General features: G+C 36.2%; 1 protein-coding gene and 1 long non-coding RNA gene across 2 annotated transcripts in view; both read right to left on the reverse strand.

Moving 5' to 3' along the window:
* LOC127660603 (uncharacterized) overlaps window positions 1-1,381 on the reverse strand; it is a 66,970-nt gene extending 65,589 nt beyond the window's left edge. The window contains 1 exon segment of the mRNA XM_052150923.1: window positions 1,282-1,381. Within this exon segment, the coding sequence (XP_052006883.1) occupies window positions 1,282-1,289 (8 nt within the window). The 5' untranslated portion in view covers window positions 1,290-1,381.
* Window positions 1,382-9,494: 8,113 nt separating this feature from the next.
* LOC127660626 (uncharacterized) lies at window positions 9,495-16,167 on the reverse strand. The gene is made up of 3 exons (XR_007972661.1): window positions 16,106-16,167; window positions 11,909-12,015; window positions 9,495-9,556 (listed from the first exon to the last, which is right to left on the reverse strand). It is a non-coding gene; the product is annotated as an uncharacterized LOC127660626 (long non-coding RNA).
* Between the last annotated feature and the right edge of the window lie 502 nt (window positions 16,168-16,669).

Genomic DNA, 16,669 nt, shown 5'->3' on the forward strand with positions numbered 1-16,669 from the left:
ATGATTTAAAACAACTTTAAACAAAGGAATATTATTATGACATAAAATGAATAAGATAGATTTAAAGAAAGATTTTGCATCATTTCTAGGTCTCTTTAATAAGCCCATTTGTGACATTAACTCCTTTGTACAAAAGGACAGATTTCCTTTCACAATTGTTTTTTAATTGTGTACTCATACTTTTGAACCCCACTGTACATAAGCATTAATAAAAAATAATAACTTTAGTTAAATATTAACTTTTAATTAAGGTTTAGTCTGATGTGATAATGCATACTCAGTTTATGTCACACTTGTTTATGTCATGCATGCTGAGAGAAGCAAATGTGAAGAGTACCGTTAAAATATGTAAAGTATTAAATGAAGCCCTCATCTGTCTGTGTCAGCACTGTAACAGCTATGCAATTATGCACAGATGTGACTGTGTTGATAGCTCTCGCAACAAGAAAATTTTTGAACACACACAAAACAACCACAATTAAACAAGGTTTCCTGTTAAAGAGGACACATCATTCATCCTGTACATCTATTTGGTGTGGTAAGCCAAACACTTTCACATCATGCAAGTGTGTTAAAGAGCAATTTCAGCTGCCCACATACAAATCAACCAGAAACACCACTAGTTTAGTTCACAGCAAATAACTAACTTTAATCTATAGATGTTCAACAGACCATCAAATCTTGCAAACTAGTATTTTTATTTTGTTTTCCAGTAAAATATTGAAACAATTTTAATACAAGAGAAACTTACTTGAGAAGCAAAATTGCATAAGATGTTAAAACTTGTTTTCAAAGAATATATCTTCAATTAGGTTTATTTTACTTAGCCTATTGGCAAATGGGTTTAACTTGTTTACAGCATAATCTCACTAAATTGTGTGGAATTTATGCTTAAAATAATAAAAACTATTCTCCAATCGAGTAAGAAAAATAAACATATTTCAAGATATATTCTCTGAAAATCTTATGCAATATTGCTCCTCAAGTAAAAATATTTTTGCTGTAAAACAGGACAAAAATACTGATTAAGGAAATGATTTTGGCAGTATAACAGCACATATCAATAGCAACACCCAGGACACAAAATGGAGGAAAAGAGATCTGACCAAAATCCATTAAACTGAATATCTATGAAAAAATTACCTTTTTGTTTTGTTTTTTTTTACCAAATTTAACAATGAATGTTTTTTTTGTTTTGTTTTTTTTATGAGCCATGACAGACTGGTGCAGTGTGCAAGTCCCCATATCTCTCCGTCTCCATTTTCATTATTTCTATGTTACCTCCTCATGAGGCCCACTACAGGTGGACTGGCCTCTATGTAGTGCTGTAGGCCTGCCAGCAGAGGGTTGGCAGTGCCACCCAGTACCACAGCCTCATTCTTCATCTCACTGCTATACCAATACACAAATAAAACCCCATATGAATAATATGGGCCACATAAAACAGTTTAATTAAACCAGGGGGCTATTTATTAGGAAGAATACATAACTAATACAGCTTTAAAAGGTTTTATTAAAGTACAAACATTTAAGTAAAATGGTTGTTTTCATCACTGTAGTGATACACTGTTAAAATCAGAGATAGACTGGAACTAAAAAATCAGACAACCCATAGCATATAATCATTCACTAAATATATATCAAATAAGAATATAATACAAACTGTTGCCTGCTTTAACATACATACAACTGGACATGTTTGTTTATTTTAAAAGACATTTCACCATTCATTTGAGATATAGAATTGCAGATATTGCTTTCTACAAGATTTCTACAAAACTCTTGCTGTATACGACTGTATAAATTGTTGTTAAATAATCCCTAAATATTAATATAGCATATGCATTAATATAATTTATAATATATAATATTAAGGTCTGTGTTCAAGCCTTTCATTGTCATTTGTATTTCCTCTTTATAAATTCATGTTAAATTAAATATGTAGTGTGCCTGGGTTGAACCGCCGTAACAACTGGCAAGGTTTGTGGCTCTTGTGTAAACCAGCCAATTTCCCATTTAGTCAAGTTTTCCATAGAAACAAGTCATAGATTAATGGAAATTCACTCAGTGTTTATCCAACCGGTGCAGTACAAGGAAGAGTCTTCATAAAATAAGTCCAGTAAGGCGAGACGTAAATCAGTGAAATGGAGCCTAATAAATAGGCAGTCACACAAATTAAGACATGACTCACAATTCATTCCAATTGATGATATGAGCATGTTGCAAAGTTAAAAAGTTGACACTCTAACAAGCACAAAAAGCGATTTTTTTAAAGTTAATAAAGTTTTAATTAGCCACACACATGGCTGGAGTCGTGTGGATTACTTTGATGCTGACTAAGTGTGCTTTTTGGACCGTCAAAGATTGGTGTCCATTCACTTGCATTAAACCTGGGATACTTTCCTAAAAATCTTAAAACCTGTTCTGATTAAGAAAGAAAGATATATACATCTTGGTTGGCCTACGGGTGAGTAAATTATCAGCAAATTTGCATTTTTTTGGGTGATCTATTCCTTTAAAACTGCTTGATGTACAAACCAAGCCTAGATGGAACTTGTGATAGAAATCAAGTATTTCAGCCTATCTAATGCACATTTTAATTACCACAGAAGCACGTCAAGTCTTAACTATCATAAAAATGCAGAATGAGGCATTTTGGTTTGAAAGCGCTTTACATGGTGAGTTCAAAGCGGCACTGGTGTTGCCGTCCTGACGCGAATCATGAAAGTGGCTTCACGATAGCTGTAAACAAAGCAGATAGCCACAGTCTCCTGGCAGGTTAATATTGCGGAGGATTAGAGTTTTAGGGATTTAATGCCCATTGCAATGATTATGTCAAACTATGTGAAGACTAGTTGTTTTAAATAGTCAATCTCCACTTAGATATTGGGAGACATTTCATGTTACTTGAATTGGTGGTATTTTAGAGCATTGTCTTCATGTTGTGAAAGGTTTTGTTTTGAAAATATTAATAAAGCGTTATATTGCTACATATTGTTTTGTTTTCTTTCCTAAGATAGAAATAAATTAATTCTGACAAGGAGTATATATATATATATATATATATATATATATGTGTCAAATTTCCGCACTTTAAAATCAGCGATTAATCGCGATTTACTGTAAAAACATTATGCAAATAAATCGCAATTAAAAACTTTAATCGACTGACAGCACTATTCATATTTAATATATATAAAAATAATATATACCTTCAACTTTGAATCAAATCTGAATATATTTATAGTCATAGATTTCTGGGGCTGGGAAATGTAACCTTAATTTTTGCGATTAGTTGACTGTTTAACGCGAAAACAAAATAATATAATTTATGCAGTATCCGTTGTTTTAACTTCCTAAAATTTCACTAATGTTTTCCCCACTTCCTGTGGCAAATATTTGCATATTTAAACTTCCTGGTGGTACTTGGCAGACTCGACAGCACACCCTAGCATTGAAACTGATTCTGTGGAGCAGTGCATGCTTATTCATTACGCATGACACATGTCCTGGGCATAATAAACACAGAAGATGATTTACTGTGTGGAGAATGGAGACTTCACCAAGTGGTGAGCCAGGTATGGGAGGCATATGGGTAAGAGACTGAACTGCAATTTTGAGATTTTAAAATTCAGCAAATGCAACTACATTTGTTTTATATCTGTATGTATAGTGCCTTATTGTATTGGCAATCTTAAGTTTATCTAGAAAATAAAGCTTTATATGAATTTAATCTGCCCATTTGATCCTCTTTTTTTAAAAAGACCACTGGAAAAGATTTTGCCCAGATTTTGCCCAAATCAGAGCATGTGCACTGATTTTATGGCATGTTAACTGTTTATGTTTACAGTAAACATATACTTGTATCAAACATTTAAACCTGTAAAAATATTAACTCTCCAAAAAAACAGAACATTTTACATATTAAATAATTAAAATAAACTTATAAATTAAATATATTTAAGATATACCATTTGTTTACATGTACAATATACCATGATTAATCACAATTAATCATAGAAAACTGTGCAATTAACTAGTTAAACCATTTTAATCGATTCACAGCCCAAGATATTTAGCTTGCTTCGTCCACCATCATGGATGGCATTTTAAAATGTGATCTGGAATAGCCTTCTCTGCAAAGGATAAATGTGATGCTTCATTAAAATTTGGTCAAAAGAAGGCCCATAATCATGATCATAATCTTAATCTTAACCTATATAGGTGGCTCACTATGCTTTGGAACAGAGCCATGATCACTTCTTTAACCTCTTTAGATTCCTGTGGAAATGTCTCATGAATGCAACACTCTAAAATGAAAATGTTTTGTTTACTAGACATGTGCATACAAAACATAAATGAGGGGTGGAAAAAAATGCATCAGACGTGAACAACTTTTCAAAAGAACGCACCGAGCTGTTGAAACTTGTTCTTTACTATCTGAAGACAGACATACTACTTTGCACAGTTTTTTCAAGGAATTATCCTTTGCATTTTTCTGTATGTACATACGAATAAGCATTAGAGAGATTGCCTACCCAAGTGAGGTTCCCCAGGTCAGATTGAGCTCAGTGCTGAGGTCTATGCTTGGCAGCAGGTCATGAGGAAACTCAAGTTCCTCTTTGTCCACCTCTTCCTTTCTTTGCTTCTTATCTTCCTCATCAGGAGACACCTGTAGCTCTGCTGTGGCTGAATCAGTATGGACCAATCCGTTCTCTGCACTGGTTGACTTCTCGTTCAGTGAGCTCACCTTGTCAGTGTGTGCTGCAGCCTGAGAAACACAATGAAGACAGTGAGACCGCAGATCGGCGTGACTGGGCTTTGTTTTAAATCAGTGTTTATTTCCACATGTTACTGAGATCAGTAAATCACTCTGTAAGTCCAGAGATTACTTTCCTTTCCACACAAAGTCTTTGACATTTAACTAAAAGAAAACACACCCAACATGTCAACAAAATACTTAGGTGAGCCATATAAAAACAACATACCCTGATAATTTACTATTGTACACACCTATAGACACCTATGAATAAACCTTACACACAATGAAAAATATAATAATAACTACATCGATGTTAATGGGCATAAACTAAAAACTTAATTCTAAATTTACAATACATTTCCTCAAAATTCATTCACATACTGTTCCATCGTAAATTTGATTAAATGAAGTGATTGTACTGACATAACTGGTTTTACTGCTACTCTCTCAAAATGAGAGAAGATCATACAACAAAACGGTTACACTCACCACAGAGCATTTTAAATACATTTGATCACAGATAAGCATTCTGAAGCAGTGTGTAAAGAGCCACACCACTTAGCCACTATATGACTATCTGTGTACATTTTAAATTATGATATTGGCCTCCATTTTGTCTGCCTGATCTGAAACACAACTGGATATTTTGACATGAAAGATCAAGCGACGACAGTAGTGTCCTGCTTATTTCTTGTACAATAATTTCACATTAAATTTTATAACCTCAAATTAATTATGGATTTTTTCACAAAAAAGGCACTCAATACACATATGTGCATTCCCACCATGGCTTTAGGTTGTGTGTTACATAGCTCACACTCACACAAAATGTACTCTCTCACAGGACTTTAAAATATTGCTGTATTTATGCATTCTACACTACATTCCCAGGCTTTTCAGAACACAAACGTCACTCAGTTTGAATCAGGTCAGAGTATCAAATGAAACACTCTCGTCCAAATCCAAAAAATCCCAAGTGTTCTGACTCCATTATCTTATTCACAGTTTTCATTTGTACTCCAAACCTGGAATAAATACAAGTGCTTCAAATAGCAGTAACATTTTGTAACAGATGGGTGGAATTAAAATCTATTTTCAGTATTCCAATTTTCAACCTAAAACAGAAACAATACTGAAGAACTGATGCACTTCACACACCGGTGAACAATCCCTCTACTGTTTTACTCACTGTATCCCTAACTCTATCTCCCTGCACCTGAGTTGCTCTCAAACAAATAATAAGACCCAGTGTCTGATGGACAATTCCAGTATTCCTGCCATCATCCTGAGGATCTGTTTACACAAACCTCAGACCTGAAAACAATGCCTTGTTGTGTTATTTTTAATGTATAAATCGAGCTAAATTGTGCATATACATTGTGTTCTAAAAGTTTTAGGTCATATTGAAAATCAGTGATTTAAAAATATAATTTAAACCTGTAAATAAACAGAAATGTGTAGGATTTTGACAATTACAATTAAATTTGTTTTTTATGATGTACAGTAAAATGAAGATTCTGCACTATTTCTAGGACCTAATTATTTTTTTTTTTACATTGACCATATTAACTCTTTTGTACAAAAGGTCAGAATTCATTGCTTCCACTGAAGCACACAAGATGTTCTTTGGAACATTCTCAAATCATGCTGGATAACATGGATCATCAGATTTTGAATAAACTTGTGGAGTCCAGCCAGCTCAAGTGCATGTGGACATAAAAGCAAAAAGGTGAAATACTACAAGACTATAAGACATTCTGAGATTCAGTTTAATATTTCAATTCAACTTTGTACTCAAATTGTTACTAATATATAATATATTTGATAATATACTTTCATTGTTACTAAACTTTTATAATAAATTATATATCATTTTAAATTCCAAACAATAAGCAGAAGTCTTGTAAAATCATATAAAGGTCTAATTTCTTTCCTAATCATTCATGCTGTGAGACCACATTTTATTCACACCTATACTTAGATTTAATAGAATACTATCAACATTTATCTGTTTATGATCTTGTTTCTCACAGTCTGTTTCACAGTTCCACAGCTTCCTGTTTCCTGTCTATTTTCTGAACCTATATCTAAACCCTAAAAACTTGTGCAAACCACACGTGCCTTAAAATAAATTGTGCTCACTGGACTACATTTGTCTGTATGTTCAGAATTTAAGCAGAAATAATCTGGAAACTTCCCTTAACCAGTTTCTGCTAATCCAGGTGTACGCTAGGCCTTGGAGATTAGAAAAGGTAACCTCAAAATAACTGATGATATTTTGTTTTTGCTTTTGTCCTTTGCCCCGCAGGATAAGTGGTCCTGAAAAGCATACCCCATAGTGTCTTTTTAGCCTGCCCCTTTTAACAGACCACATTGTCTTCAACTACAGTAAATCCCTACTGTTAACTACCACGGTTGCCATGGCAATTGTATAAGTCAATTGTACATGTTAAACTCACATCCAAATAGTTGGAATACACACATCTCCCATAAATTACAGGAAATAACCTTAAATAACCATATAAATGGCAAATGTCTTGCATAAATGAATACAATTTAGCCAAGTATCATCCCTTTACCTATAGAATATTAAATACACACATTAAAAGAAATAGTTCGCCCAAAAATTTAAATTCTATCATAATTTACTCACCCTCATGTTGTTCTAACCCTGTTTGACTTTCTTTGAAGTAAGTTACATAGGTTTGGAACATGAAGGTAAATAAAGTATTTTTGGTGAACTATTCTTTTAATGTACTCAGCTAAATAATGTAACAATCCAGATCATTCTTGTATTTAGTGCCCTTTAAAAAGGTACAAAAGCAATTTAACTTTTACATTTTCAGCATTTTGTAGGAAATCAGTAAATAAACAACAAACTTACTTTCCCAATGGAACCACATTTACATTTGCAAGAGAACACTGCGGCTTCACAATGCAGCACTCCTGCACTGAACTCCCAAAGAGTCTAAGCAGAGAGACGTGTGCGTGTTTTGGTTCAGCCGGGCAAAGACACAAACATGCTGCAACACATGCTGCCAGCCCTGCCTATGTTCTAGTCTCCTCCCCAGACTCCTGACTCAGCTCCTCTCCTGCTACAGATCCATATCCTACTGAGGTCAATCAGAGGAGAACTTAGCTAGTCCCAGGAAGAGTGTATCTGTACAGAACTCTCCTCTAGAGAGTCAATAATACTAAGGTTTAGGAAGCAGCACTACAGTATGTGAGATTCACACTAGGACACTCTGGGTCAACTTGAGAAGTGATCCCTCCTCCTTCTCGGGTTAACTCTTTCAGGGTGGCGCTTCTGTCCTCTGATCCCTCCCCAGTCCCTCCCCTCTTTTGGCCTCTTCCTCTCTAGCTACCTCATGCGTCTTGTGTCTGTTGCTGTTCAGTCACTTCCTGTAGAGCAATTGATGTCTATACTCTGATGCACAAACTACAGGTGAATACTGAGAAATAGGCCAAAGGTGAATCTCAGAGTAGACCACAGGAGGGATTGTTAAACACACATGTTTTTGTGAGCAAGATATGTATCCACACTCAAACATTATGCTTCCACATACTGTACAATACAGACTAAAATATTTGTTAAATGACTCCCCTGGCCACTAATTACTGAGGGCCCCTTAAAGGGATTGTTCACCCAAAAATGAAAATTCACTTATGATTTACTCACCCTCAAGCCATCCCAGAAAGTCATCCCAGATGACTTTCTTTCTTCTGCAGAACACAAATTAAGATTTTTAGAAGGATCTCTCTGTAGATCTTTACAATGCAATTGAATGGTGGCCATAAATCTAAAGGTCCAAAAAGCAGATAAAAGCAGCATGAATTAATGCATTAGACTCTTGTGGTTAAATACATATCTTCAAAAGCGATATGACAGATGTGGGTGAGAAACATGTATACAACAATCATGTAAAGTCGCCTACAGCTTGCTCACTGGGGTTATTAATACAATTATCATTTAATTATTTTTAAACACTATTAAAAATCATATTTTATCTAAATTACACAATGATGATTAATCGACTTTATAGACATTACAGTTTTATCGTCTGTTAATGCTGATATTCTGTAAAGCTGCTTTGAAACGATGTGTGTTGTGAAAGGCGCTATACAAATAAAATTGACTTGACTTGACTTGACTAAAGGTGCCACATGTGACTTTCAGATGTGAAAGTGAAAGTGGAGATTTATAGTAAAAAAACAATGTTTCTCATCCATCTTTTCATATTGCTTCTGAAGACATGGATTTAACCACTGGAGTCATATTGATTAATTCTATGCTGCTTTTATCTGCTTTTTGGATATTCCATTGTAAGGACCAACAGAGCTTGAGATATCCTTCAAAACATCATAATTTGTGTTCAGCCAAATAAAGAAAGTCATACACATCTGGCATGTCATGAGAGTGAGTAAATGATGAGAGAACTTTAATAATCTACCACCCCAATTTTAAACCTTAAGTGAAAGTGGAGATTTTAAACCTTAATTTTAAACCTTACGGTTTAAAATTAGCTGATTCTAAGCATTGTATTACGCACAATTACAAACTCCTCATTTGGCAAAATATGAAACCTAATGCTCTCCAACTCTCACTCTAATTATCCAGCTAACCGTCACATCGATTTCTAAACACAAATTACTGCGGAGCGCGAGCACACACACACGCACACAAGCACACACACACATGCTGCAGCTCTCCAATACCTCGTACACAGTAGTGTCAGACTGTGTTGAGTGTGTTTCTTCTTGAGGGAATAGAACAACATTGTCCGGTTCGCCCTCCTGTGGCAGAGACAAATAGGTGCAACAAAAAAAGTTGAGATGCACGCAAACTGTGGTGGAAGCAATCGTCCTTGGAAAAATACATGGTTGATTTGAGTCACAATATGCTGCAGACAGTCTACTGCGCTGTTTTTGTTGGAAGAATACCAAGAACACTTAAAGTTTAAAGTCGAGAACCTACCAGGCTGGCTGGAGTCATTCATGGAAAAGCACATTGCCCAAAGTAGTTAATCGTATTAAGATAATCCCTGAATTCCAATGTAGGGTATTTTATGTACTGTATATTTTTGCCCAGCTTGCTCCTTTCAGAATCCATTAAAGACTTTTGTGGCTTTTAGTCCATGTATGTTTGCTTTGAGGTGATAGTGTAGGCCTACTGCTAAACTTTAACTTAATTCGCATTTAGCAGATTTGGCAGACCCTTAAAATGTCTTTCTCTTCTGGGAAAACAGACAAAAAATATTATTGACTCATGTTGCACTTCAGTTGATTTTTGCCAAACAAATGCTCTCTAGGTTGAGAATATCGCTTTTCCCTGTAAGCGACCAGCAAGTAACAAATCATGGTTCATGACTATGATGTCACAAAAAAACAAAAAATAAAAACGGAGTGACAAGTCTTACTCATACTTCCTTATTCAATAAAAAATGCTTCGGCACAGGACAGATAAATGTGCTCGTCAAGCAATTTCACGAGGTCTTTAACCCTTAAACACATACGGTTTCGGGTCTTCAGTTATCCCGGACCTCAATCCACCCCCTGTACCTCATCCATTTTTTGGAGCTGTGCCCCCACCTCTGTAGCATTCCTAACATTATTGTTTCCTCAAGGTAACACTGTTGTTTCAGTGATTGACTTGATTTATATTTGACATTGCTACTTGCTGAAAAAACATGCAAGAACACATGAACAGTATGATTTGGCTATTGTCATTTGGGTGTGTCACTGAAATTATGTATGCATGCATCTATTTAGTCTCAATATGTGCCTGAGAACATACTTCTGTTTAACTTGTCTATCTTACATGTTATGTGTATCTCAAGATGTGTTTGACATTAAAATACATTTTATTTTATTATTTTATAATTGTCTTGAAAATATTTAGCAACTTAGACACTATCTGGGCATTTTGTAGATCAATTTGCAATGGATATAAGTGCCAGGTCTCTAAAGACCAGAATATGTAAGAATGTTTGGTGAAATTCCCATGCAGATATCGATGTTAAAGGTGCACTCAGTAATATTTTCCAAATTAAAAAGTTCTACTCCTCAAGAAATTAATTGCAATTTTGAAACACATGAATAAAATCATGACTACTCACATGAGTTAAAGACTCCAGTCATACTAATAACCTTATAAAAGCTGCTTTATTCTACAGGCAGAGGGTCCACTCATGGGGGCTGCCATTTAGGATCACATGGCCTGCCTAATTTTACTCGCCTAATCTCAGTAACCACCCTTACAATGGAGGGCAATGGAGCGGGAGGTTGGCCAGAGAATCTGGGCTGCGGGGGCGGTATTGCACTTGCTCTATCGTACCGTTGTCACGAAAAGAGAGCTGAGCCAGAAGGCAAAGCTCTCGATCTACCGGTCAATTTTCGTTCCTACCCTCACCTATGGTCATGAAGGCTGGGGTCATGACCGAAAGAACAAAGTCGCGAGTACAAGTGGCCGAAATGGGTTCAGAATGGTGGCAGGCTTCTCCCTTAGTGGAGCGCAGTCATCCGTGAGGAGCTCAGAGTAGAGCTGCTGCTCCTTTGTGTCGAAAGGAGCCAGTTGAGGTGGTTTGGGCATCTGGTAAGGATGCCCCCTGGCCGCCTCCCTAGGGAGGTGTTTCAGGCACGTCCAGCTGGGAGGAGGCCTCGGGGGAGACCCAGGATTAGGTGGAGAGATTACATCTCCACACTGGCCTGGGAACGCCTCGGGGTCCCCCAGTCAAATCTGGTTAATGTGGCTCGGGATAGGGAAGTTTGGGACCCCCTGCTGGAGCTGCTGCCCCCGCGACCCGACTTCGGATAAGCAGTTGAAGATGTATGAATGGATGGATGGTTTACTGCAATTAATGAATTTCTACATTGTATCAGTAATTGAAAACTATTGCTTTTGAATGATGTTGCATCCTTGCCACTAGGTGACAGTGTAAGTCCAAGACAATATGAACATGAATTGTCACATGCAGTATATCAGTTGGTTTGGGAATGCTAATAGATGTCACCTAAAGTCATAACAGCTCCAAACAGTGACTCTCATTTAAAGGCACACAAGCATAGTAGTTCAAGCTCTAAAAGCATTTAAATAAAGTGTACTATGATGGAACACTGCAGCTCTGCGCAACACATACACCCTCTTACCGACAACTTAGGAGTGCCATTTTCATTCCCCATCTTGAAAAGCCGGCTGGCAGTTAATCACTTCACATCAGACCACCAGGAGTCCAGCAAAGACCACCTCTGTTAGACTGAGGGGCCAATGTGAGAAAAGCAGATAGTGAAAAGGACACCGTCAAGGAAATAGAAACACTATTTTCTCACCAGTCATCTAGAGAAACACTGAGCTTTGAGTGAACAGGCAGTGAAATATGTAAGCATGTGTCATGTGTTGAGATTAAGAGGCTCTGTTTAAAGTTCAGAGCTGCTGTCCAGTAGAACAGCTTCTTAATTCTCTGGGTGGTGAAATAATCTCACAATTCCACATGATTTCATGGCATTATTATACAACAACTATCATGTAAAGGCCTGAATGGACCAAATAGTCTCTTCAAACCTTTCATAGAAACACCAACCCTTCAAATGAAAGAGTAGTACATAGAAAAGTAGAAATATGCTCTCAGAAGTCTGAATGTGGATGACACTGAATCAAAGGAGCCAGCGGAAAAAGTGCAGGGAAAAAAATATATATATTTACTTGTGCCACATTAAAAGAGCAATGTTTTCAGACCCACTGCACATCTGGCTTGAGCCACTAACTATGAGTTAGTGAGAGTTATGGAGGAGTTTGAATTTTTAGCCTATGAAAGATGGCTAATCGAGATGGGTCCAACAGACCTTTGGTCAGAACCTCCTTTCAGAACACCACAAGCTCATTATTATCACAAATCAGCTTCTTGTAGCATTCAGCACACACTGCTGCACAGCAATCTGCAAAAAGCTTGTGGGCCAATTAGTCATGCTGACGACACCTCAAATAACCGCAGCTACAACACACACATATGTGGGGGAACTCAACACTCAGGATCCCATTTATCTAACCCTACAGTGAAAGAACACCTCCCTTCCTAACCCTGTCTATTTACAGTATAGGGCAAGAGCTTAAAGGAAAAAAAAATTATCTGTTATTATTTATTTCTTACGTGAAACACAAAGGGAAATAAGGCAGATAATTAGGTCTCTGTCAACTTTTTTCTTATTTTAAAAAATATATATTTTTCCATTCAATGAAAGCAAATAGAAAACATCTCCTTATGTGTTTAATGGAATTGTTGTGTGACAATGACTAAAGACTCTGCAGAGTTATACAGAATAATGTAAAATTAAAAAAAAAAAAAAAAAAAAGGAAAAAAGTACATTTTTACTGATACCAAACCCTTGACTCTCCTTGTTTTTTCTTGAGTTATAAGCCTTTAATTTGGGTATGTTATTGAACTGGAAATCTTAAAACACACTCTCAGAGTTTGAAGGGTTAACTATCCCTTTAAATTCAGATTGCAGCAGAAATGCTACTCCCCAAAGTGCATGAAATATATTCACATTTTACCCCTAAGGAAAAAATCTGAATACAAAAGAGAGAACGTAAGTGGCACATATATGGCACAGTGGCACAGTTTCAGATCCAAATAGGAGTCAGTCTTTGATTCATTAACTGTGTTAGTGGGTTAATCTGGTGCAGTAATCGCATTACTTGACAGATTGCGCTAGTAGAATGATTGTGAAGTGTTGAAGATTACTGCCAAAATCAACTAGTCAGCAGCCCACTGTCTCCCCCTGCTGTGAGCCAATCACATGAGCCATCATTCTCCCAATTACTCTTTATAACCAAGGCTGTAATCAAAGTTTAATCTCCAATCTTCCAATTCTTGGACAAGTAAATGAAAGGTAGTGTCTATACAGCTCAATAACTATCGTAACACCAAGGTCTAGCTTCCGGGCCAACCATAGCACAGAAACAGTGCTTTTAAAGGTTATAAATGATTTGCAAGTTAATAAGGACTTATATAACTGGTCAATCCTGACCTCAGTGCTGCATTTGACACAGTTGATCACAAGAAGCTGTTTGACCTGCTGTAGAACTGGGTTGGCCTATCAGGCTCATTCCTAGACTAGTTTATGTCCTACTTAAGCAGCAGGGACTACTATGTTGCACTGGGTACATGTACATACAGACATCATGTGACAACTTGTGGTGTTTCCAAAGGCTAAATTCTTTGTCCGTTATTATTTAACTTACAGTATATTTGCCTCCATTTTCTAGTGTAATTAATCAATATAACATCTCTTTTCATCAATATGCAGATGATACGCAACTTTACTTGTCACTTGCAAAAGACCCCCCCAAAAAATCTATTATCAACTTGCAAGATTACACAGGCACTCAGTGGCTTCTGTGTCTTACAGAATTGATTTCAAAACCATCTTAATCATCTTTGAATGTCCTCATGGTGTTGCCCCAACATACCTTAGTACTACGATTACTAAATACATTCCACTAAGATCACTCTGATCATCAAACAGCAACTTGTTTGTACCTAAAACATGTCTGAAAAGTGGAGAGTCAGCCTTTAGTCGCTGTGGTGCCAAGTTGTGAAATTCTCTCTCTGATAGCCACAAGAAACTGACTCAGTTACCACTTACACACTTATTCACTAAGGCCTTACCTCAAGTTTTTGATCTTGTTTTTATTGTACTTTACTTTTATTCTGTGTTTTATTCTGCCCATGTAAAGCACTTTATAAACATTTATTTAAAAGGTTCTATATAAATAAAGCTTTACTATAAGTTGTTTTTTTTTTACTAAAATAATTTTTGACATCTAAAATATACTGTATAATAATAAGATATGCAAATAAAATGCATATAATTACTTGATTTTAGAGCCTTGATTTGAATACAGTATGTAGTGTAAGGCTATAATAATTTGCTGGATCTTGTGACATGACTCAAGAGCAGTGTATGTCCACCGACATTCAGTTGAAACCTACTTTACAGAACGCCCACGTGTGCGCGCACACACAGTTAAAAAATAAATAAAAAAATACTGGAGTGCTGAGATTTAACATACAAATATTTAAATTATACGATATTTATCTTGTTATTTATTTAGGATTATTTATTAAGGATTGTTAAACAAGGCTTGTGGTAAATTACCACACAAGCAAAATTAAGCTCAATAGCGCAAAGTGGTTCAAAGTAATCATTAATGCAGTTTTCCCTCAGTTGAAGAAACAAATGAAAGGATGGTGCATAATTCACAGAAATATCTCAAACAATCCATGTGCACAAAGATTCCAAACATGACCTTATGTCATTGGAATAAATACAGCATCTTCAAAATATACAAAACAAACTATACAAGTTGGTAAAGACTCTCATGCTTCTTAAGTGTGTGTGTGTGTGCCATTATAACTTTGGCTGGGTGATCAGCGCCTGCTGTATATTTCAGCAAGAATTAGCAACCTGAATATGAAACTTGTTATAAATAGATCCTGTTCCTGTCTGTCACTGTTATTTAGGTCTTCCTTTCCAGGCATAAGTCGTGCCTCAGTTTCCCTTAAAAACAAACAGTGCTGTGGAACAGATAGGCCTATACAATGATTTCGATGCAAATAATGGATTAAAAGTTATGTTTTGTTTGTTTCTTTACATAGAGACACAACTGACCAGGCTCTCTAGAGAACCAGTCAATAAGATAAAAACCAGAGTAGTCAAATGTCAGCCATGCTTTGACCACTGTCCCTCTATCCTATTTGAGTGAATGGAGTGTAATTTCAGACCTGCATATGTTTGTGTATATTATGCATGTGACTGGAATGACTGAAGTGTCTGGACCCAAACCCAGGAAATAGGCTCTTAATTATATATCACACATTATTTTTACACATTACGTATCTCATATTACTGTATGACTATGTGACCCTAATATCTGTGAAGCAATATCTCCTGCTAATAATTAAACATCAGTAACTTACTTTGGTATGCCATTTGAATGCCTGGTGACCTGAGGATCAGCCCTCATGCAGAAAAACAACATGTCCTCTCTATTCCTGGACTACTAGTTTCTCAATGACAAATACAAAATAGAGATAAAATATAGTTTTGTGATACAGTATTTGGTGTTTTAAAGAGTGAATTTGCATATTAATATTAGATTAAGCACTAATATCTGGTCAAAAAGAAAATGTCTGATGAACACACCAAAACAAAGAGATACTAAAATGAGTGGATTTACTTTACAACTTTAAACCATGGCACTGCAATAAATCACGTCATTTAAACCAGTTGAGGTCATTTGTGCAAAAAAAAAAAAAACAAGCCAAAAGTAGTGCAAATACTCACCCATAAGCAGTACATTTATCCAAGCCCACACTGCTACATTGAATGTTAAGCCTTACTTTGTGTACATTACAAATTCACTGTAGTAAACAAGCTACTTCCTTCTTGAGACTACTGGCACACCTGGTTTCTGTATCCGAGTTCTGAGCAGGATAAGGACAGGAGGGCAAGAGGGAGGTAAATTAGTAGGTTGAAAGGGAGAGGGGCGGCAATGATTCTGACGAGTTAGGGATGTTAAAGTCAGCTGGACTGTGCATGGCTCTTGGTAACACAAAAACACAATTCCATAAACTAAGCAGAAAGGATCTCACCATTCCCATAAACCCCTCTGCCTGTCAGCAAGGTCCCAAAGCTATTGCACACCACTTTCCTCTGAGCTGTGAGTCTATAAGAACATCCTCTATCTATTCCACGTAAAAGATTTGAACACATGGTTTAAAAGTCCAGTGGATGTTGTAATCATAATTGTTATTGATCCACTACTATTGGTGTTGGACAACAGCACACTGAAAAGAGTGAAAAACAAAATGCTGTTGTAACCTTAAAGGTGCATTCAGTTTGTTTTTA

The sequence above is a fragment of the Xyrauchen texanus genome, chromosome 20 (assembly GCF_025860055.1).
Source record: "Xyrauchen texanus isolate HMW12.3.18 chromosome 20, RBS_HiC_50CHRs, whole genome shotgun sequence".
In the NCBI taxonomy this organism is placed as follows: Eukaryota; Metazoa; Chordata; class Actinopteri; order Cypriniformes; family Catostomidae; genus Xyrauchen; species Xyrauchen texanus.